Here is a 22,907-nt window from a genome sequence, read left to right on the forward strand (position 1 = left end):
TCTTACGGCCCACGGACTGGTCGCCAGTCAATTTCAGCGAACATACAAACAGAGGACCGGTGTCCAATCTGGTCACATGTGGACAGTTGAATGGACTGGCCGCCAGTTTATGGACAATCCAGTTAAATCAGCACACGCGTGTGAAGGAAAAACACAGCACGAACTTAACGGTGTCTTTTATTGATGTATTCATTGTGGACGCACACGCGCGCCATGTCAACAACAGGCCCGCCGTGCTCGTGCACGCGCAGCCAAGCGGCGAGAGGCGCACTATTTGGCAGGCAGGGGTCAGCGCTGAGGCGCGTGAAAGCGGGGCGGTGGTCGGCGGTGGTCGCGGCCCGACACGAGCAGCCAGCGGCCGCCGGCCTTGTTGTACCCGGGCCGGAACCAGCGCGCGCACAGGAAGCGACCATTTGGGGGCTCCGAGCAAGCGAAGAGGGGACGACCGAAGTCGAGCGAGCGAGCGAGCGAGCGCCGACGCGGGGCGCAGAGACAGGCGAGCAAGCCCCCCCCCAGCCAGCGGCCTCCGACCGCGGAGAGCTGGGACACTTGAGGCGGGCCAAAGGTGGATGCAAGGCGGCGTCGCGCAGCCTGGAGACAATGGCGGCGCCGAGCGGGCTCCGAGTGGACGCCAGGCGGGCCTAGCTCGCCGCTAGCCCGGGTGGGACGAACGAGACCCCCGTAGTCACCACCGCCCGCCTCTTATTTTGACGGAAAATTTTGAGGTGAGGCTGTTTATATTTTTGTGTTTATGTGGTGTAAGGAACTACTTTCTCTTTACGGCGGCGGAAGGTTAGCTCGTCCGTTAGCATCGAGCTAATCGGAGGCTAACCGCTGGGCTAAAGTGTTAGCATCGCAGGTTGCCATCTTTTTCTGCACTGTTCGTGTTTTTCTTCTCTTATGGTGGAATTCTACGTCCATGAACTGAATTGACGCGCACTTTGATGACGTGCTTGGCCATTCGGACTCTTATTTTGTACCGTTTGGCCTACATTTAAGCTCCCTGCCTGCCTGCCGATGGAGACGACTACCTGAGCAACCTGAGCCGAACCGCCACTTTCCAAGCTCGAGTCGTCGTCGTGCCCCCCCCCCCCCCCCCCCAATTCAAGCTCCTTGACCCCCTGCCGATCGTCACAAAACAAGTAAGACGCCTGGAGAGAGTCCAAGTTGTGTTGATGTCAACAAGACCAATATTCGTGAAGATGCTGGTCGTGGGAAAGTAGTGATGCTGTCACTGATGCCAGTTTGATTGACAGCTTGTCATGATTGACGTTGGTCTAAATGAAGCGCGTTTGACGAATGCAGCAGCGTCGTCTTGTCCCGACCACTTCATTAGGTACACCTGTTTTGATTGAATTCACAAATGCAGGGTCTGCTTGTAAACAACAAGTACTGCGATACCTGGACCCCCCCCCCCCCCCAAATAGAGCAGAATTGTGATTTCCCAGGGCCTCTTAATTATCCACCACTTAAGCTTGTGCACCCCTAATTGCAAATGGGATTTTTTTTTAAACTAGTGCTGCAACAATTAATCAACAACGAATCAATGATTAAATTAATTCACAACTATTTTGGTGATCACTTCTTCCAGTTGTCCAAATCCTCTTAACAGTAATTATTCTCCAATTTCTGCAGACTGGTATCAAAATATGACGTTTACAAACGTCTGCTTTTACTTTTCCATCGCAAGGATCAATATTTTTGCCAATTTTTTGAAATGTTTTGGCAGGTTCAAACTAGGAACTGAATCGACATCAATTTACGTTCATTTGAAATAACATTTTGGTTTTAAGAAAAAGGATGGAAATTGTTTTTGATTTTCTTTCAAATCGAGTTAATCGATAAAGTAAAAAACAAAAAACAGGTAGACCTTGATTGATTATTATAGTAATTGTTAGTCACATCCCTAATGTTTATGTTAATGTTGACATTGCGTCATTTTGCTTGTCAACCCTTAGACTTCCAGAAGATTTCGGTGGGAAGCCGAGTTGCCGTCTTTTACTCGACCCGGTTTTGACTCTTGTCCAAAAGACACCCGACAAACATTTCACGTGGTCTCTTCTTCACTGGAGCGCTCGGAGTCCTTGCTGGCGCAAATGAAAAATTGAACTGCTGAGAAGCGTGGACTTTTCTCCCCGAGGTTCTGGCGGGGTCGCTTTGACCCCGGGACCGCCGGCTTGGGAGATGTTCCAGTTCAGCAAGTACCCCATGGAGATCCTGGAGATGCTGAGCGGACACCAGGCGCATCAGTTCAAGGGTTTGGGCTTGGAGCGCCAGCTGAGCCACCAGCAGCAGGTGCAGTTTCAGCACCAGCAGCAGCTTCAGCAGCAGCACCAGACCCCCGCCGACACGTCCGGGGGTCTGCTGTCCGGCCTCGGCCTGGGAAGCCGCGGCAACGCCTTTGCCGACTCCTCCTCCTTGTTTGCCAAGATGAGCGCCCCGCCCCCGTCCATCTCGCACCACAGTCAATCCTCGTCGTCGTCGCACGGCTCCAGGAAGTCGAGCAAGATGAGCGGCGGCGGCGGCGGGGGCGGCGGCGGGGGAAGCTCCTCGTCGGGATATCCGCAGTTCCTGCGGCCGTTCCATCCGGCTGAGGCGGCGCTGGCGCAGGAGCAGCTGCACTCGGGAATGGGACGCTTTGACTTTGGCGGGGGCGCGGCGAGCAGCGGTGCCGGAGTCCTGCCCGCACCACCGCCCCCGCCCCTGCATCCCAGCCTGTCGGTGCCGCAACCCTCCCCAGGACCCTCGTCCTCCTCCTCGTCTACCTCCACCTCCGTGTCGGCCTCCAGCAACCCCCCCGGCAGCACGGCGGTGCCCCTGGTGGGTCAGTCGGACCCTCGCAGCCTCCACCAGCAGTTCAGCTGCATGCTGGCCGCCAACCAGTACTTCCTGTCGGGAGTCCCCGCCAACAGCAGCCTGGAGCAGTTCCTGGGCTCTCACAACCACTTGGGTCTGGGTCTGGGTCAGGGCTCCGCCGAGTCCAACTCGTCTTTGGCCCTTCCTCCCGCCCTGCACTCCTCCCACAGCCATTCGGCGCCGCAAGCTCCGCAGCAGCAACAGCAGCTGACCCCCCACACCTTATCTCACCCGCACAGCCACGCGCACCACCCGCACCCGCTCCACCCGGCCCCCCAGCCCGCTCCCCTGGGAGGCTTCGATTTTCAGAGCATTCCGGTCCTGTCGTCCAATCAGATCGCTTCCCTCATGCAGCAGGAGGCGGGCATCCCTCTACCCCTGCCCCTTCACTTGTCCCTCCCCAAAGACGAGGCCGCCAAGTCCGAGGAGGCCTCGTCCTCCTCCTCGCTTTCCGGCAGCGGCGGGAGCAGGCGTAAAAAAGCCATGGCGGGATACCTGCCACAGAGGAAGGCGGAGACTCAAGCTCAGGGCGGCTCGGGCGGCCATCGGCACGGCTCGTCCGCCACGGGACTGGTGGGAGGAGCTTCCGGAGGCGTCGGGATGAGCGAGCAGCAACATTCGTCGCTGCTCTCGTCGCCGTCGCGGCACCCGTCGTCCTCCGCAGTCTCCTCTTCGTCATCGTCATCCTCGTCAGCCCCGTCCTCCTCCACCTCCGCGTCCTTGCTGGGAGACGGCGACCAGCACAAATCCAGAGAAAACCGGCGCAGAAGCTCGTCGGGCCCACCTGAAGCGGAATCCCTTTACCATTGCGGAGAGTGCGGGAAAACCTTCACGCATCTCTCCAGCTTGCGGCGACACCTGCGCAGCCACGGCCTGACGGCCGACGCCCACGGCAGGAAGTCGGACTGCACGTCGCCGAGCCCCGAGAGGATCTTCTGCTGCGGCGACTGCGGGAAAAGGTTCAAGAAGCGAGGCCACCTGATCCAACACAGCGTCACGCACTCGGAGAACCGACCGTTCGTCTGCAACATTTGCCAGAAGTCCTTCAACCGGCGCGAGTCGCTCACGCGGCACGAGAAAATCCACGACGAGAAGCCGTTCCGCTGCCCGGCGTGCGGACGCTGCTTCCGTGAAAGCACCTCCCTCCTCAACCACGCCGCCTCGGGGGCCTGCGGGAAACCTCCCCGGAGTTCCAAGAACCGCAGCGGCGGCTCGTCCCACGCGAGCGACGGCGGCAAAATGCGTCTTCCGAATCAGAACGCCGTCGTGCCCGATGATAAATACGCCGGCGACTACTCGAGAAGCCGCTACCCCAGCCAGGCGTCCTACGATGACGAGTACAGACGCTCGCAGGCGCTCTACTCGCCGGACGCTGCCCTCGCCGGGGACCTGACCAACCCCACCCTTCGGAAGGCCCCTTTAGCGCCGACCCTTCACCCCCACCCGCAGAGTCAGCAGCCGCCGCCGCAGCACCACCAGCAGCAGCCGCACCTTCCTCTCTCCTCCCTATTGGACGATTCTGAGGACGAGGTCACCAGCAGCGCCATGTCGGCGATCGCCGCTGCCGCCGCCGCCTCCTGCGACATCAACACGGAAGGCAGGGACGGAGAAAGAAGGGACATCATCGGGGGCCTTCTGGGGGGGCTGGGCTTCGGTAACCTGGGCGGGCCCTCGTCCTCGCCGGGTATCAACGGCACCACCGTGCCGTTGTCGCACCACAGCCAGCTGCACGGCAAGCCCCGCCGGCCCCGCAAGCCCCGAGAGAAGAGAGAGCCCAACGCCATCGTCAGGAGGCGGCGGAGTCCCGCGCCGCCCGGCGACGGCTCGGACCGGCCGTACGGCTGCCAGCTGTGCGGCAAGCGTTTCCGGCGCGCAGAGACGCTGCGACGCCACAATCGGGTCCACACGGGCGAGAAGCCGCACGCCTGCGACGTCTGCGGCAAAATGTTCCGAGAACCTTTCCACCTCACCAAACATCTGACGGTGCACTCGGGCCAGAAGAACTACAAGTGCAACCTGTGCGGGAAAATGTTTGCTTACGCTCAGAGTCTGGTCAGACACGGCAAGTTACACCGAAGAGGCGAGATCGACAACCAGGGCAGACGGATCAAAGGAGCCGCCGCCGCCGCCGCCGTCGCCGCTGCCGCCGCCGCCATGGGGCAAGTCGCCAACCAGGGAACTTCGGACTTCTTCTCGTCTTGCTCCCAAGAGGAGAAGTCTCCCACGTCCGGGACCCCGTCCCAGAGGCTCTACACCTGCACCGTGTGCTGGAAGTCTTTCCGCCATTATTTCCACCTGACGGCGCACCAGCAGACGGTGCACGGCGGTGGCGTGGGCCTGGAAAAGTCCTTTCGCTGCGACGTTTGTGGGAAATCCTTCGCCTACTCAAACAGCCTGGTGCGGCACAAGCTCTCGCAGCACGGCATCGACCGCAACGGCCAGAGGGTTAACCACTCGCAACCGCCCGCCTACTCGCCCGCCTTCTTCGACCCGGGCTACGGCGGCTCGGCTCACGTGCCGCACGCGGGCGGCCAGGCCCTCGCGCCGTCGCCCGCGCAGGAGCAAGACCCTCAACAGCCGTTTCAGTACCGGCCCAGGAAGCAGCCGGACGGCGCCGGGAAAGAGCGCCGGAAGAAGCGACGGGTGGTAATCCACAGCATCATGAGGGACGGGAAGCTGGTGGGCGTGCCGCTCAGCAAGGAAACGCGCCGGAAGTTGTTGCTGCTGAGGAAGAGGCGGGGCCGCTTGCTGGCTCACATCAACAAGAAGAAGCTCCTGGCGCAGCTGAGGCTCCGCGGGGGGGTGTCGGTCGTCAGGTCCTGGTCCGGCGGGGCCGTCAAAGTCAGCGGGCTGGTGTCCATGGACGTCCCCATCAAGCGCTTCCCGTGCCCCGTCTGCCCCAGCGCCACCTACGCCAAGAGGGGCTTCCTGCTGCTGCACCGCGCCGTCCGCCACCCGCCGCAAACGTCGGGACGCCGCGCACGCCTGCGCTGCCTCGTGTGCCGGCGGCGCAGCGGCAGCCTCCTCAAGGCCCTCCGACACCGCGGCCGGCACATCAAGCGCGCCACCTTCCGCTGCCTCAAATGCCGGCGCCGCTTCTGGAACCCGCGGCTCCTGGAGCGCCACAAGTTCTCATGCCGGGCGACCGCTCTGGGGGGCCTCTGGGCCGAAGGCAAGTGGGCGCCCGTCAAGATGAGCTCGCCGTCGCCCAATGTGACTCTGCCGGCTCAGGTCCCGCACGAAAGGTCCTCGCTTCTCACCGACTACGCTCATTAATGAGAACTCGATTTGTTGTCACTTTTTGTGAGGAGCGAGTGACAGCTGGCAGCTTTTCAACAAAAGGGAGAAGAAAATGGAGGACGGAGCTCCTCGAACCTTCTGCCAAGGCACATGACCACCTCAGCACATTTCAGTAGCAACCCCAACGCTTCCTTCACATGCGCTGACACACACACACACACACACACAGACTTTCACATGGACACTTTCGCACACACGCCACATTCATTTCCCATGTAAACACTATTCCGTGTGTCTATTCCGTGTTTACGTCCACGTCATGAAATCCTCCCGACTTTCCTGCACAGTTCAGATGCCTTATTATTATTATTATTATTTTATTGTTGAGAAAAGGAAAACGAAGGCGACGTGACTGAAAAGTTTGGTTTAAAAAAACAACAACAAAAAACAACAGAAAAAAAAGGTTGGCCTTTTCCAAGAGCCCGCCGACGTGTTTGTGTAGAAATAACCCGGAGTGTACTGATGACATAATTCCCAATTATATTTTATTATATCTTGACAACTTGCTGTTTTTTACTCCGCAGTTACCCTTTTCTTCTATCTGTGTCGGTATCGTGAGGGTGGGGCTAAAGGGGTTGAGGTCAGGGTACGGGTTGGGTTAGGTTGGGGGGGGGGGGGGGCTCGACGTGCGTCCACTCGTGTTTCTTCTTTTCCTTCCGTGCGACACTTTTTGTAACTCAAACGTGCACGTGTAGTTTTATGTTTTTATGATTTAGCTTTTGTTGTTTTTCTTTCTGTACAACTAAAACATGTAATATTATTATTGATACTAGATGACTATAATTTTCTTTGCATAAAAAGTGACTTGTTGAAAACCCCGAAAATCAAATAAAAATAAAAAAGTCTTGGAAAAAAAATCATGTCTCATGCATTCAAGGGAATATTTTTCATAGGAAATTCGTTTTTATTCAATAAATATTGAACAAAAGCCTAAAGTTATTATTATTAGTAGTAGTCAGTATTACTTTTTGTTCTGTAATGCATTCAATTAAAAATTGCTTAATTAAAATGCTTTCATTTTAATTTGATTATTATTTGATTTATTACAAAATAATTTTTCACATATGCGTTTAGTTTTATAGATAAGATGTTGAATAAGAATTACCATATTTGATATTTTCAATTGCACTCAAATGATTTATTCTAAATAGATTAAAATTTTTATTAATTTAAAATAAGTGCATTCATAATGAAATAACATTTGACACATTTTTAACGTTAGTTTTTATTTATATATTTCTCTTCTACCAAAAAAATGAGCTTGCCCATATCCTTATTTTATAAATCAAATATGGCCCTAGGGCTCAAAAGTCTGCACACCCCTGGTCCATTTGTCAGTCAATCACCCCCTTCCTTAAAAAAAAAAAAAAGTCACATTTCACGAAGCTCACAATGTCTTTTTGCAGCTCAAAATGCTGCCGTGGCAAATATTGGCCACGAGATGGCGCAATTTGCATAAGCCTGACTTAACTTTTTGTCTTTTGATGAAGAAGACGTGACAGCTGACTGAAATGAAGTGTCAGGGATGTGCGCGTGCGCGTGTGTTCGCGTGAATATTTTGTCCTTTTCCGACTGGCACAGTCCTGTCGAGTGACGTCAGCTGTTTGTGTCTGTCAAACATCTTCAGAGTCCTCGGAAATGGTTTGGTGTTCCCAGAGTGAAGTGCAGCTGCTGACACGTTTTGTTGTTTTTTAAACCAATACTACTTCATTGAAAAGAGCAATTTACATATACAATCGAACACGTGACGTGAGAGCTGGAACAGATGGGATTAAATCAAAGGATGAAAACTCATATGTGACATATTGAATTAATGAATATTCTTTCAATACAGTATTATATGTATACAATATACATAAAATTATAAATTAATAAGATCCACAACTACCTTTACAAATGATCATTTCGTTGGTAACTTCCTCGCTGGCAGTCACGTGGCCGTGGCATAGGGCACCCTCTGGGCGGGGCCTGTGACCTATTTTCCGCCAATGGGGAGGCCGGGAGAGGCTCCAGAAGTGACCTACTTTCAGCCAATCAGCGCCGTCGCCGGTCTGCGCGTGCTACCGACACGTGATCTCATCCGCTCGCACTTGGCGGGAGAACAAATGACGAGCTGCGGGTGCGCGCGCAGCTTTCCTCTGCTGCTGCACGTGAACGCGCGCCGGCGGCGCATCCAGTCCAACATGGCGGCGGGCGGCGTTTGTTTTCACGCCGGTGTTCTCACACAACTGACGTAACAAGCCAAGCGTGTGTGCGCGTGTGCGCGTGTGTGTTCCCTTCACGCTTCTCACGTTGTGTGTGGAGGGTGGTCCGTGTGTCCGGCTAGCTAGCTGCTGTCCATGAATGTGTGCGCGTGCGTGTGTGCTTGCACGTGTGATTATTTGTGTGTTATCTGTTTTTGAGTGTGCCGTTACCTCTTGTGTGTTTGTGCCTATGTGTATGTATCTGAGAATTTGTGGTGTGTGTTTTTATGCACGTCTGCGTGTGTCTAAAGTGTGTGCGTGCGTGCGTATGTGTATGTGTTTGAAAATGTGAATTTGGGTGCAAACAGTTTGTCCTTTTGCGCGCGTGTCAACTGTGTTTTAATTTTGCAAGGGGGTGGTGCAGTAACAACCAATCACGGAAGGACTTCTAAACGGGGGCGTGGCTTGATGCTCGAGCGGCTTCCAAGCTTGTGATGTCTTCAGGTAATGTGGGATAATAAAATAATTCCACCATAAACAAGCCAACAAAAAGATGACTTGCTGTTTTGGTTGCTGTTGAAAAATATAAATATAAAAAAAGTTTGTGTGATACATATTGACATAACACGTGAATAAATTTATGCATAAAGAAAATTGAGATTTTTGAAATAACTAGATTAAAAAGAAAAAAGTGTAAAATATGAAGTTTATTTTTAGAATAATAAATAATCCATTCAAAATAATACTATGAATAACTATTTGGAATCAATCACCTAAAAAATAAAAGCGTAGATTATTACATTTATTTTAGAATAATAAATAATCCATTCAAAATATTACTATAAATAACTAAACAACCAATTATCAAATATAATAAATACAACATTGGTGCAGATACAGGTACATATTTTAACATTTTGATTTACTTCCAAACCCTTGTGAGGAATAAGCGGTTCATTAACCTTTATTCAACCAGGTTGAGATTAAAAACGTAGTTTTCAGAAAATGGATAATCAATTCAGCAATTATGAAATGAGTTGAAAGAATGAAAAATATATATAAAATGTGCAAACATTCATTCTACCAAAAGTAATTTGACACTTTTTATGTTTTATTGTGGACGAGTTATTAATATAACAAATAACAAGCTAACTGTGTTACTAATGCTAGTTACTAAACTTCTGTGTCACGTTAATATTACAATAAAATACTTCAATACTGTGACCTGTTTTCCTTTTTTTTTAAATGTTCGAAAATCTGTCAATTTTTTCAACGTTTTTATTTTTATTTTTCTATGCAAAAAATAATAGTGAAAAACAAACCCAAAATGGAGTTTGGAAAGTGAGTAGAGCTGTTATTTCCCCTTTTTCGGCAGAGCATTGAACGCAGCGAGGGGGGCGTGGCCGCGTCCTCAAAGCAGTCGTTCCCCGTGAGCTGTGACGTCACCCGAGCGGCCCGTGTTGGTTCCAGCTGACTGCAAGAGAGGAAGAGAGAGCGACAGAGAGAGAGAGAGAGAGAGAGAGCGAGCAGCATCCATCCAAGTGTGGCGCTCTCTCTCGAATTTTCTTTTTCTTTTCAGCCGTGCCGTCTTTATGTTGACACTTTTTCACTTGCTGTCGTTTTTGGCCGCTTCGTGGACTTTTGCCGATCTTGTTCTTGGCTGCGTCCACTTTCGCGTGCACGCGCCGCAGATGCCCACGGAGCGCAGGGGCGTCTGATTGGCCGCGAGCCCCCGGGGGGGTTGGGGGGGTCACGGCAGCCATGGGGCCGTTCAGGAGTTGAGGAGGCTTCTTCGTCATCTTTTGCTGCCGACGCGCGCACGCGCCCCTTTTTTAACGGCGCGCTAATTGGAGTATCTTGCCCTTGAACAACCGCCCCCTCGCACCCCCCCCCTGTCCCCCCCTCCGTGGTCGGAAGTCATGTCCAGGCCTCTCGCTCAGCTCCTGCCGCCGCCGGAGCTCCCCGCGGGGGCCAGTCCCCAGTTCGGGGCCCCCGACCCGGCCGCGAGCGGCCCCCCCGGCGGACACCTGACGTCCATGAGCAACCTCAAGTCGCTCCTGCAGCTGCCAATCAAGGCCGACCAGCGAGGCGTCAAAGACTGCTGCGAGATGAAAGGTGAGTGCGTGAGCATGCACACGCACGTGCGGCGCCTGGCTCTCATTAAAGCCACAGTGTGCGTGGGGGGGGGTGACAGGCAAGTGGTGGCGAATGCGTGCGTACACGCACGCCAATGTAAACATGCACACAAATTGAAATGAATACTCATTGTAAACACAAAACACTAACATACACGCATGTACACAAACTAAAATGCACACGAACGTAAACACGCACACATGATAGTGTATGCACGCACACTATATACAACATGCCCACAACACGAATGTACACACAAATTTACATTCAAACGTAGACACACACACACCAAATTTTACGCACACAAATGCTAACATAAACATACACACAAACTGAAATTGCAACAACACAAATGTAAACACACACACGTCCTACTGTAAAGCCTTCAAAGTGTGTTTGTGTTGTTTGTGTCATTTGCATGAAGTGACGGAACGGATGTGCATGTGCGCACTTCCTGCTTGACACACAAAGTGGCGGCGTCCAATCAATCCCGAGCAGCCAGCGAATGTGAATATGATGAAGATGAATCACCATCATCATCATCCTCCGCATGTGCTGAACTCCATCGTCGGCGCTTTCAAGTTTCGTTCGTCCGTCTGTCGCGTTGCTTAACGATTGGTCACGTTTGCAATGGCAGCGCAATGGCGACCGGTCCGTCACTGCTCCCTCCGTATGTGCCCTGACATGTCCTGGCGATGAGTCGATTGTCCGCGTTTGCTGAGTTGGAGTGACTCGTTTGCATTTGTGCTACTGGGGGGCGAGGAAGAGGACGATGAGGATGAAGAGTATGAGATTAGGCCGTCATCTCTCTGGCGCGCCGGCCTCGTTTAATCCTTGAAATTCGCGAGCAGCAGCTGGACGCCGCCTCCTACTTATTGCGGCTTTATTGCCGCCAGGTTCAAAGGTCAGCGTCGGCCGCATGCCAAGACGAAATGTGAAATGGCGACGGACATTCTTGGGGTCGATCTTTCATGTGTGTGGCGAAATGGCAGGGACAGGCGCTAGCTAGCACGTCCTGCGCTTGAATGAATGGTCACTAGTATTAGCTATGGTTAGCATTAGTCTTACGATGGTCCCAAATTGACATTCATGCTAACGGACATTTTATTGGGCTGTACTGAAGCTAACATGCTAACATGCTAATGTTTTTGAAATGTGCACAAGGACGGCTTGCAAATTTCAATTCACGAGAGCAGCAGAGATTCGAACTCAGAACTTCTCAAGTGTGAGGCACGCATTTGAAGCAATCTCCCACCGGGCTGTCCTGTGCCGACATCAGATTGTCCCTCATCATTCTGCGAAAATACTAACCGATGACAAACTTTCCTCCCGGGCAGATAAAGACAAACCCCTGGACTCGGATGAGAACTCGTTGGGACTGGGCGGCGGCGGGCCCGGCGGTCTGGGCGGCGGCCCGGGCTCGGGCGCCCCGCGGCCCAATTCTCAGTCGGCGTTCCTGGGCCCGCTGCTGTGGGAGCGGACGCTGCCCTGTGACGGCGGCCTGTTCCAGCTGCAGTACATGGACCTGGAGGAGTTCCTGACTGAGAATGGGATGGGCATGCACGGAAACGGGCCCAGCTCGACCAGCGCGCAGATCCCCTCACAGGTAAGAAACAGGAATGGGGACACAGGAAGTGACAAACACTTTGGAATGGGACTGGGAAAGGTGCACTGGACAATATAGGGAAGGATGGGATGGGACAGGATGGGACAAGATTGGTTAGGACAGGGCTCGATGGGACATGACATGATGGGACTGGGCAGGTCAGTATGAGAAATGGCAGAGCAGGGTGTGATGGGACAGGACAGACTTGGAAAAGATGGGTCACAGCAGGATGGAATAGGGCAGGATATGACAGGGCAGGGCAAAATGGAACAGGAAAAGGACAGGATGGGATGGGAAAAGGTGAGATAGAAAACGATGGGGAAGGGCAGGATGGGATGGGTCAGGACAGACAAGGCAGCACAGGAGTGATTGGACAGGATGAGAATGGACAGTGCAGAATGGGGCAGAGCAGAGCACAACATGACAGGGTTGGACAGGATAGGATGGGACCAGATTGGGTGGGACAAGATATGACAGTATGGCAAGGGGTGGGACAGGACAGGATGGATTGAAACGGGATTGGAAAGAACAGGACAGGATGGAACAAGGTGAGACAGAAAAAGAAGTTGCTGGGTGGGAATGGGACTAGATGGTGCAAAATGGCACAGGACAAGACGGGACAGGGCAATATGGGACAAGACGGGACAGGGCAATATGGGACGAGACAGAACAGGGCAGGAATGGCGGTCCATGCAATGCTACTATGGTGTAGTGGGAGGGGCTCCGCAGTGTCGGAAGTCCTGTCAAGAATTTGAGGACGTTAACATTTCAGCTGTCTCTGTTTGTGTCCAATCAGAGCTCCCAATCAGCGGTGCCCAATCAGAGCTCGCAGTGCCCGCCCGGATCTCCTTCGCCGTGCTCGTCCTCTTCCTCCGTGTCGTCCTCGTCGTCCCTGTCGTCCTCGTCGTCCTCGTCCTCGTCCTCCCTGCTGGGACTGGAGACCGTCCAAGCGCCGCCGCCTCAGCAGCAGGGCCTGATGGGAGGACCCGAGAGTCTCCACGGTGAGTCAAGTTTCAATCACAAGGATGGCACGGGACAGGACAGGACAGGACAGGACAGGGGTGGGTGGCAAACCAGGCAAACGTTGAGGCGAGAGTTGGAGCTGCAACATGTTGTTGGCGGCGTGCAAAGATGGGACTAAGGCGGGACCTTTCCCACCATTTTGTGTCGAAAACACGACGTCACACAACACGGTGCCAAAGTGCCAAACATTCATGACAGTGTGCGCGTGGCACAACATGGTGTGTGACGTCGTGTCCGACAAAAAGATCGTGTCTGTTGTCTCCTCGATTGTCCACGGCATCGCGTCAAGCGCATGCAAGTCGAAAGCGGAAGCTGCTGCAGCCTCACTGACGCGACACGCAAACGCGTTCGTCGTCAGTCGGCGCAACGTTGAACATGCACATTCGTGTCCTCTGTTGCGTGCGTGCGCGTGCGTGCGTGCGTGCGTGCGTGCACCGGCAACACGTGACCGAGTGCAATGCGAAGCATCCGGCCAGAAGTCCCCGCGGTCAAAGTTGCTTGCTTGCCCGACACTCGGAGAGAGGGAGAGGAGAGAGATAGAGGATGTAGTGCGTATGGGAATGGTTGCCTGCCTGCCTGCAAAGTAGCGCTTACTTGAAGGTTTATAATTGATGCTAATTTCCAGTAGCCCATATATAGCTTTTTGCATAATTAGTTAGCATTGAGCTAGTTGGTTTTGGTTAAACTAAATGTACACACATTTTTTGTAATTATTGTTCTTATTGGACACATTGCTGCTGTTACCTACGCCAGGGAAGCGAGTGATGACTCGCCGTGGCGTGATGTTGGCGAGGGAAGAGTTAAGGCGAGCTGACTGCGGGAGAGAGGGAGGGAGGGAGGGAGGAAGCGAGGGAGGAAGCGAGGAAGCGAGGAGGGAGGGAGGGAGGGAGGTTGTGTAGTTTGCTTTGCATGTTTTGAAATGTTCGCTCTCCGCTCGCCTCACACGCTCGGGCCATGTGCCGTCGCCACGTCACGTGCCGCTGCGGGGAGCCAGCGAGGGGGGGGGGGGGGGGCGCACGCACGCACGCACGCACGCACGCAAGGGAGGGAGGAAAAAAGCTGCTCACATGACCTGCTTGAGCTCTGCAGGCAAAAGATGGAAAAATCACATGAAAATATTGCTGAAAATGTTGCAAAAAAAATGTCAGACTGACGATAACGAAAGACTGACAAATTTGTGCTGAGAATGTTTTGTTATAAATCTTTCGTTTGGAATTTTATTGTCACCTTTTGGGAACCTGATAAACCGTTCCCAAGATGTCCGCAATGAATTGAATGTTTTGAAGTTGGAGTCATTTGAACTGTTCCCAAAATATGGAAAGAGGAGATAAATGTGTGAAATGGGTCAAAGTTTCATTGTGAACATTTGGGAGTTGAAGGAGCCAGATGGACGCTTGCCCAAAATGTGCCAAACGGTTCAAGATTTGAATTTGCAACGTTTGTTTGGGAACGGGACTGCACGTCATGTCCACAATCGCAACAACAGGTTCGAGCTCAAGCGCTGCTTTGAAGCATCTCGATTCGTCGAGCATCAACGATCGCAATGTGGAAAATGGTTCCCAAAATGAGGACGTTAATGAGCTCAACTATTTAAGGTTGCGAGCGTTCATAAAGAAATGTTGAAGTGAAACATGACCATTATTCATTTGAGTGTGAAAATGTGCAAAATAGTCCCCAAGAAAGACGAAAACAATTTGAAGTCGCTCGGTTGAAAAAGTGTCCGATGTCTTCAATTTTACGGAATTTGATGGTGAAAATTATGGAAATGATCGTTGATGTTGTGTTTGATGTCGTTTTTGGCTTGACTGATGTCATTTGGGGTCCCACGTTGTAGACCGGGTGGTTGCCAGGGACGCTTCGCGGTGCTGAGGTTCCGGCTGGAGTTTGGGCTCAACAACCTTTTGAAGATTTTGAATTTTTCAAAATGGATCCCCTGCCAATCATGTCAATGTTTGGTGGCGCCGATGAAAGAACAAATGAGCCGAGCTTTTAATACTCGGTTGACCTCTGAATGACCTCTACAGCATTGTGATGATGTCACACTTCAACATGTTGACATGTGTGACACGCTAATCGGTGTGGCCGGCGGGTGTGTGCGCGTGCGTGTGTTGAGAGAGGGAGGAAGTGGGGGCGGGAGGAGGCAAGGGGGAGGGGCTTACCAGCGTGTACACACACACTCATGACATGACTTCTCCTTGCTGTGTTGACACCTGTGCGCGCGTGTGCGCGCGTGTGCGCGCGTGTGCGTGGACCTTCTCGGGGGCAAGAGAACATTTTGTACTCGCCGGCACGAGTACACGCCACACGTGGCCGAAGAACAAAAGAAGCTCCGGTTCAACTCCGTTGCTTGCATAAAAGCACAACAAAAAAAGACTCTCGTCTCTGAAACGTTATTTTCAAGCACCAAAAGTAAAAAGTTGAAAGAACAGATGCTGGTCAAATAATGAGAATATCCTCAAAAAGTCGAATCATTTCCTAATTCCGTTCCAAAAAATCCAACTTTCATAGATGATAAATTCAGGATCCACAAGTTCAACCGTTTCAAGTATTTATTTGTTTGTTTTGACAAAAATGAGAAGAATGCGGCAAAATCACACGCTGCAAACGTCCCCGTCTTTTGCGTGGAAAAAGAAAAGACGTGCTTTCAAAACCAAACGTCACTCTTCAATAGTTGCTTGGATGTTCCGTTTTCCTGCCGCCTGCACGTCAATCAAAATCCCGAAATCAAACGTACAAATGCTTAAAAGCGAAAAAGTAACCATTCTTAAGACAAAACAAAAAAAGTGCTCCAATGAACTCAACTGAAAATAATGCAAAAGTCAAACCGCGCAAGTCAAAGCATAAAAGTAGACGCTCTGAAATGTGCTTTCAAGTCAAAACAACAACAAAAAACAGGAGAAAATGAGAAAATACTGAAGTAAAAGTCAAAAAGTGGAGATTCTGAAATTAATGAAAAATGAATTTGTCAATTTAAGCAAAATAATATCCCCCTTTTATTAAGTTAACGACATTAGTGAAGCCAAATGGTATCTGAATTAACTGGCAACTGAAAAAAAAGTTCTAAACAAATAAACTGGCAAATAAAAAGTCTACACACCCCTGTTTTTGTCATGTAAAAAAAAACATTCAAGGAATCTCCGACCCGCACAACTCAAATGTAAAAAAAAAATTGCTTGCACAAGTGTACACACCCTCTCATAACTCAGATGTGGCTGTGTTCAGAATGAAACAACCAATCACGTTCAAGCTGGCGCGAAAGTTTCAAGGGCCTCAATCTTCAGCTTTTCCCGACATTTTCTTTTGCTTTCCAGGAATATGTGAGCACAATGCAGTTAGGGGGGTGCGCACTTGTGCAAGCGCATGTTCTCACTTGCTGGAATATGAAACGAAAAAGCGAGCGAGAGGAGAGAAAATGTGAGCCAGGCCCATACAGACAAACATCGGACCGGTCGCCATCACTGCCAACGAGGCGAGGCTTGACGGCGCTTCGGATTTAGTCAGGATCAGCTGCTGAGGATGACGAGGATGATGATGATGATGAGGATGATGCACAAACCAACAGATGGAGCGGCAAGCGTGTGGAGGCGGATGAAGAGGGCGGCGCACGTGCGGGATGCTGTGAACGCGCGCGCGCACACACAGGTTCCCTCAATGAGGTCACTTCAGCAGCGGGCTGACGGTTGCCATGGCAACATGGACTCCGAGGCAGCGTGGGGGTGTCGGTGTTGTTGTTTGCCGCCTTGGCGTAAGGACTATTGCGAACGTGCGACAGGTGTGGCGCCCCACAACCCACACCTGTCGCTCCCGTCACGCGTGCGTGCGCGTCACACGTGTCACATGACTACGCCTTTTCCTCAATTTCCACACGCTGTCAAGAATGTGCACAATCAGACGCAAACTTCATCATCAAGCTCAATTTTTGGCTTTGCAAGTCTGAGGAAGTGAAGTGAAATGAAAAGTCCAATCATATCAATCACATGATGAAAAAATGGATGAAATAACGGTCAGAACTCGAAAGGGAAATTATATTGTGATTGTGGCGCCACCCACTGGCGGTTTGCAGTGACACAAAAAGGCAACGCAACGAAACAAAATACAATCATGACGCGATCTTACTTTATCAATATTAGTACATACATTTTAAAAATGAGAATCAAACTCAAATGTCATTTTAAAAACGTTATCAAATACATTTAAGAATAAATACAAAATAATATCAAATCAAACCATATCTGTCTGTCCGTCCGCATAAAACAACAATGTAATCATATTAATCCAATAAAACATTTAAAAAATCAATTCATCAACATATAAATTATTCATAATGATACATAAAATTCAATCAATGTCGTCCACACAAAGCCTCACCGTTACTCTGACGCCACCCGGTGGTAGAAAGTAAAATGTGCAAGGCAATGCCTAAATATTCCAGTAAAATAAATAAATACAGAAATAATAGAAAATATCATCAATGACTTTAAGGTGTAACTCTGGCGACCCTCAGTGGTACGAATGGGTACTTTTAAATGCAAAGTAAAATATGACAATAACAATCAAATAAATACACAAATATTACCCAAAAGAAATCTGGCTTAGCACAATAAATATAACCATATAACAAAACAAAACTGCCTTACCAATAAAATGGATAAATAAATATAGACATATTACAAAAAATATGAATACAAACCTATGACTAGAATTTTTTTTTAGCAATAAAATAAATAAATGCAAAAATAAATACCAAAATACCAAAGAAATGTGTCTCGACACATTAAATAAATACTACATAAACATATAACAATGAACCATAAAATAAATATACAAATATGGTCTTAACAATGAAATAAAAAGATACAAAAATGACAAAAGTGTTGACTCTGGCGACACCCGGTGGCGGGAGTTGTAAATGCAGCTGACTGACGCGCTCTGGTGGCCCCCTCCAGGTGGTCAAGTGGCGGCCCAGGACACGCCCCCCACCTCCGGCGGCCCCCCAGACACGACGGCGACGCCGGCCACCGGTGACGTCCATGTGAACTTTGACCCCGACCCGGCCGACGTGGCTCTGTCCAGCGTCCCGGGCCAGGAGGCCTTCGACCCGCGCAGGCACCGCTTCAGCGAAGAGGAGCTCAAACCGCAGCCCATGATCAAGAAGGCGCGCAAGATGCTCGTGCCCAACGAGCAGAAGGTAACGCAAGTCGCACCGTCGCGCGCATGCCTGCAAAACGTCTCACGTAGCTGGATGAATGCAAGCTAGCGGTTTGGATGATAATGGAGGGAGGAAAAAAGATGGTTGACGACGATGATGGACGAATGCAAGCTAGCGAGTTGGATGAATGGATAGACGGATAATAATCGCTGGATGGATGGATGAATTGGTGGCGAGACACACATTAGCATTAGCATTAGCCCCCTACTCATCTTCTTTGCTCCTCCCCCTCCTCCATCATCACGTGACTGACCGCCGTCCCTCCATACCGCATCTCACCCCCCCCCAGGACGAAAAGTACTGGAGCCGCCGCGTGAAAAACAACGAAGCGGCCAAGCGCTCGCGCGACGCGCGTCGTCTGAAGGAGAACCAGATCTCGGTGCGCGCCTCCTTCCTGGAGCGCGAGAACGCCGCCCTGCACCTGGAGGTGGCCGACATGCGCAAGGAGCTGGGACGCTGCCGCAACATCATCAACAAGCACGAGAGTCGCCACGGCGAACTGTGAGGGGCCGCGCCGCGGCGACCAGTCCACCTCACCACAGCAGCACTTTAGTGGAAGTCCGGCGGACGGACGGGACCGAAAGGCTACGCGGGACTTTCCGCACACGTCCGCTCGCATCATCGTCTTTTCTATGTGGCAAAGTCTATTTTTCAAGCGGCGACCAGTCCATGCCTGCAGGACAAAAGGCTATGCGGCACTTTTCTAGCCTGTCACCATCGTTGGTTCCCACTTTCGATTTCCATGTCCAATCGTCTTCACCGTCTTCATTTATGTGGCAAAGTCTATTTTTCAAGTGGCGACCATTCGACTGAACAACAGCAGCACTTTAATGGAAGTCCTTCACACCATTAATGTGATGCGGCCAGGCTATGCGGCAGTGGGCGTCGCATGCTTTGTTTTTCCACGCCGTCATAGCTCACTCCCTCTTGACCAGCCCTGCGACCAATCGCGTCGTCTTTTTTTCCTTCCTGTCAAAGTCTGTTTTCCAAGGAGACAAACAGGAAGCAGGGTGGCGACCAGTCACCCTATCAACAGCAACTCTTTAAATGGAAATCCAGCATTGACTTATAGGAAGGCAAAGCTATGTGGTCAAGCGACCTGCTCCGATATGCGTGCGGCTATGCGGCAATTCTACGCTGCGCTGCCAAGCTAATTATCCACGCTAGGTGGCTAGCTATGTGTCAACGTTGTCCATCCCTGCTAAGTGGTTTTCCCATTTTTCGGACTTCCACGTTGCCATTCCCTCATCTGGACTTTGGGTACACATCCGCCATATGGCGTCCACTCACTTTTGATGTGTCTGTCATATATGGCAAAGCTATGCGGCCAATCAAATCCTGGCAGGAAGTACTGAGTCATCACTTTTATGCTGGCTCATGTTCTGTTCTACATTCAAGTCCATTTTTCAAGGGAACAAACAAGCAGGCGGCAAATCAGCACGGTTGGCAGAGGAAGTGAAAGGACGGCGACCATTCAACCGAACAGCACTTTAGTGGAGCTTTGTCAGAAGGCTATGCGGCTGCACGACGCACTACGGCCCGTTTTGAGCGCGTCGACGTCGCTTACTCCCACTTTGCTACAGCCGGCGTCCAATCGTGTGTCGTTCTTTTCTACGTGTATTTTTCAAGCGGACAAACAGGAAGTGGGCGTGGCTTCTATTTTTCTACAAGCAGGCGAGCAGGACTTTTCTAGATTTTCTACAGCAGGCAGGCGGGCGGCGGTGCGGGTTCGGGGCGCGACCGGTTACCCGACGTCCAAGAATGGAGCCGGTGGAGGCGGAACAGAATGTATCTCGTCCAATCAGGGATTTCATACGGTGCAAGAGGCGGGGCTTACCAACCATTGTGAGCGCTGAGAGGGCGTTTGGGGATCACATGATCACAAAGTTGAGCTTTTTCTTGTTTTTGTAATCATCGCAGCTTGTTGAACAGTTTCTTTCTTTCGCGTCTGATTGGTTCACGGGTTGCCACGGCAACGACGCAGCGCACTGCCGAACACGCGTTCGCTCGGCACCTTTGTGTTTTGTTATTGCCGTCAACATTTGTATACGCGCACACGCGCACACAATTTCAATAAACACGTGTACACGCACAAAACCTTTTACACTAAACATGTAAAATGAAAATACATGCAGCAAAACACCCAAACTCATATTTTGAAACACACACACACATATTTGTTGTTGTTTTGGACTTTTGATGGTGCTGATGTTGATGTGAACAGGTCCGTCAGCCTCCACACACACGAACATGTGCACGCACGCACGCACGCCGTGACATGCCTGTGACATATTGGACTTTTTCTTCTTCGTGTTGTGTTTGATGATGAGCGCGCACGCACACACGTGGACTTGCGCGCGTGCCCTTCGTCCTCCCCAGCTTTTTTTCCAGACGCTCCCTACTGATTCTCTTCTCCTCTCACTACATTCATACATACATGTACATATACGTACATGTATGATGAAAATAAAGAGTATGTGTATATGATATATGCTTGAACTTTGTGATTCTAGTTGTAATAGACATCATCGAATATATTACAGAGCGGGGAAAAAAATACTCTTTTTTTTCGGGGGTACATTTTCTCTCAGGTGTTTTTTGCCTGAGTTACAAGATACACATTAAAAAATGATGAGCGAAAAAAAAGAACAGTGTAAGATTTGCTTGCACCTTTTTGTGGCTTGTCAACTTTGCTTTCTTGCGATTGGTTGATTGAGGCCACGAACGAATCAGCTGGGCTCGTCTTCGCCACGCGCGCTCTTTGGAGTGTTTTTGCTTTTTGTGGGGAGATCAAAACCAAAACAAGCCTCAAAGCTCCAAAATACCAAAAACTCATTATTTCTTTTTCTTCTTCTTCTTCTTCTGCTGTTATTCCCTCAATTCACTTGAATTTCGTGGAGCCCTGGTGCATCCTGGGTAATGTGGTTCCAATATATTTCTCTGGTGTCTTTTCTATTTTGCCATATTTGGACTTTTCCTATGTGGGCATGCTGCAAGATGGCGGGCTCCTGCCAGGTAACCATGGCGACGATAATCACTGCCACTTTCCCGACAAAAAAACTCGCCGCGGCGCCACCTAGCGGCACGGCGGCAACACTTTTTTTGTGACGCTTTGAGGACAATAAAACCTTTTCCTTTGTCACCATTTCACTTCTTTTTGTGCAGTTTTTCTTACCAAACAACTACTCGCCACTAGATTAGGAAGGTTTCTGTACGAAAAGTTACATAGGTTCAATTAGTTATTGGAATTCAGTACGATTTTGCACAAAAGGTGAGAATGATTCCAATCGTCATGTTATTCATGAGTACATTTTGATTATTGCAATTCAAGTCAAGTTTCATAAGATTTTTGGGGAATGGGGCTGAATTCAAACCATGCCAATGTTCTTCATTTGGAATTTCAGGCGTCAATCAAATCACATTTAAGTCAAACTGGCCACGAGATTGAGGAGGAATGAAGAATTGGACGCATGCGCATTTTCGACATTGGAATTCAAACAAACATGGTGAATCGGCACATTTTCTTGAGGGAATACTTCTGAGATTAGTAGAGAAATGTTAAACGGAGTGAATAGGAAGTGCAATTCTTTGTCATTTAGTAGGAAATTGTACAAAACGGGATGTCGCCTACGATAGTGAATTAAAACACAACTATTCAAAAAGATAGCAGATGTGCTCAAATTGTGTCCCTAAAGTCAATTAGAAGCGTGTGAATGTCATGGATTGGAATTTGGTACCTTTTTGTGTGAACGGCTCAGCAGACGGACTGAGAGCCATTGAAATACTTCGAATTTAGTAGATAGTGAAAAAAGAAGACAAAGATACGTCCTACAAATAGTAAGATTATCACCATTAAAGTGCTGGTTGCATTTTAGTAACAAATGATACCAAAAAAAAGTTCATTTGTACGAATTGAATATTGCAAGCAATATTTTGCTGCAAATTTGGCTTGCAGCTCAATCAGAACGAACAATACCGCCACCTTGTGGCGAATATTATGAGTGCAGGGGATTTGGTGTGCGCGTACGCGGCCTCGTGAACGCGCTCACTTGATTGGAGCACGTGCGTTTGTTGTCGCGAGCAAAACATTGGACGGGAAACTTTTGTCAACGCGCCTCTCGATTCGTTTTGTTTCTCGGAGGACATTTTCGGATGACAAACATTTGGAATTGTCAACACACGCAAGACAACGTCACGCCAACGACGTCACTCACACGCGCGAATGCGGCAGAGAGCGTGGAAGATGGTGACGTCATCAAAGCGTAAGTGAAACAAGCGTTTTTCGATTATGGCGATGATTGTTGTTGAATGTTGACTGGAGATTGTTGGCCTTGTTAACATGAATGTGAAACGAATCGTCTTCATTTGGAATTCAGTAACAAGTTGCAAGTACAAACACACATATAGGAAATTGTCCCAAAACGTTACGTTACGTGAACCCAAACACAAAAAGTCACGACTCAAATGTTGTAAGAGTCTGCGCGCGCACACAAAAGATGAATTTGGGTCGTGTGATGCTCATTTTTTTGCCATTGGAATTCTGCAAGATGTCATCCAAAAGCTTCAAAAGAGTGAATAAGAATGGAGTAAAAAA

At 50.1% G+C, this 22,907-nt stretch overlaps 2 protein-coding genes across 4 annotated transcripts; both read left to right on the forward strand.

Annotated features, from left to right (window-relative positions):
• The first annotated feature begins 182 nt into the window (after positions 1 to 182).
• Positions 183 to 7,028, forward strand: LOC147157320 (uncharacterized). 3 transcript variants are annotated; one of them, XM_086063272.1, is made up of 3 exons: positions 183 to 725; positions 1,000 to 1,142; positions 1,959 to 7,028. In XM_086063272.1, exon 3 carries the CDS (start codon positions 2,185 to 2,187, stop codon positions 6,130 to 6,132), a length of 3,948 nt encoding a protein of 1,315 aa, XP_085919398.1. In that variant the 5' UTR covers positions 183 to 725; positions 1,000 to 1,142; positions 1,959 to 2,184; the 3' UTR covers positions 6,133 to 7,028. The 3 variants fall into 3 exon arrangements, with proteins under 3 accessions (XP_085919398.1, XP_085919399.1, XP_085919400.1); XM_086063273.1 differs by lacking the exon at positions 1,000 to 1,142; XM_086063274.1 differs by lacking the exons at positions 183 to 725; positions 1,000 to 1,142 and adding an exon at positions 1,160 to 1,336.
• Positions 7,029 to 8,371: 1,343 nt separating this feature from the next.
• On the forward strand, positions 8,372 to 21,458 carry dbpa (D site albumin promoter binding protein a). Its single transcript, XM_086062294.1, has 6 exons — positions 8,372 to 8,843; positions 9,715 to 10,454; positions 11,813 to 12,081; positions 12,878 to 13,082; positions 18,051 to 18,292; positions 18,603 to 21,458. Exons 2-6 carry the CDS (start codon positions 10,259 to 10,261, stop codon positions 18,816 to 18,818), a joined length of 1,128 nt encoding a protein of 375 aa, XP_085918420.1. The 5' UTR covers positions 8,372 to 8,843; positions 9,715 to 10,258; the 3' UTR covers positions 18,819 to 21,458.
• Positions 21,459 to 22,907: the final 1,449 nt, after the last annotated feature.

Source organism: Leptonotus elevatus, chromosome 19 (genome assembly GCF_054856555.1).
Source record: "Leptonotus elevatus isolate MCC_2025b chromosome 19, RoL_Lele_1.0, whole genome shotgun sequence".
Taxonomy (NCBI): domain Eukaryota; kingdom Metazoa; phylum Chordata; class Actinopteri; order Syngnathiformes; family Syngnathidae; genus Leptonotus; species Leptonotus elevatus.

Bases quoted from the DNA above. Each gene is read 5' to 3' on its own strand.
- LOC147157320 (XM_086063272.1), top strand. From the start codon at position 2,185: ATGTTCCAGTTCAGCAAGTACCCCATGGAGATCCTGGAGATGCTGAGC.
- dbpa (XM_086062294.1), top strand. From the start codon at position 10,259: ATGTCCAGGCCTCTCGCTCAGCTCCTGCCGCCGCCGGAGCTCCCCGCG. The intron at 12,082-12,877 runs GTAAGAAACAGG...GTGTCCAATCAG, and splicing joins GCGCGCAGATCCCCTCACAG to AGCTCCCAATCAGCGGTGCC. The intron at 18,293-18,602 runs GTAACGCAAGTC...ACCCCCCCCCAG, and splicing joins TCGTGCCCAACGAGCAGAAG to GACGAAAAGTACTGGAGCCG.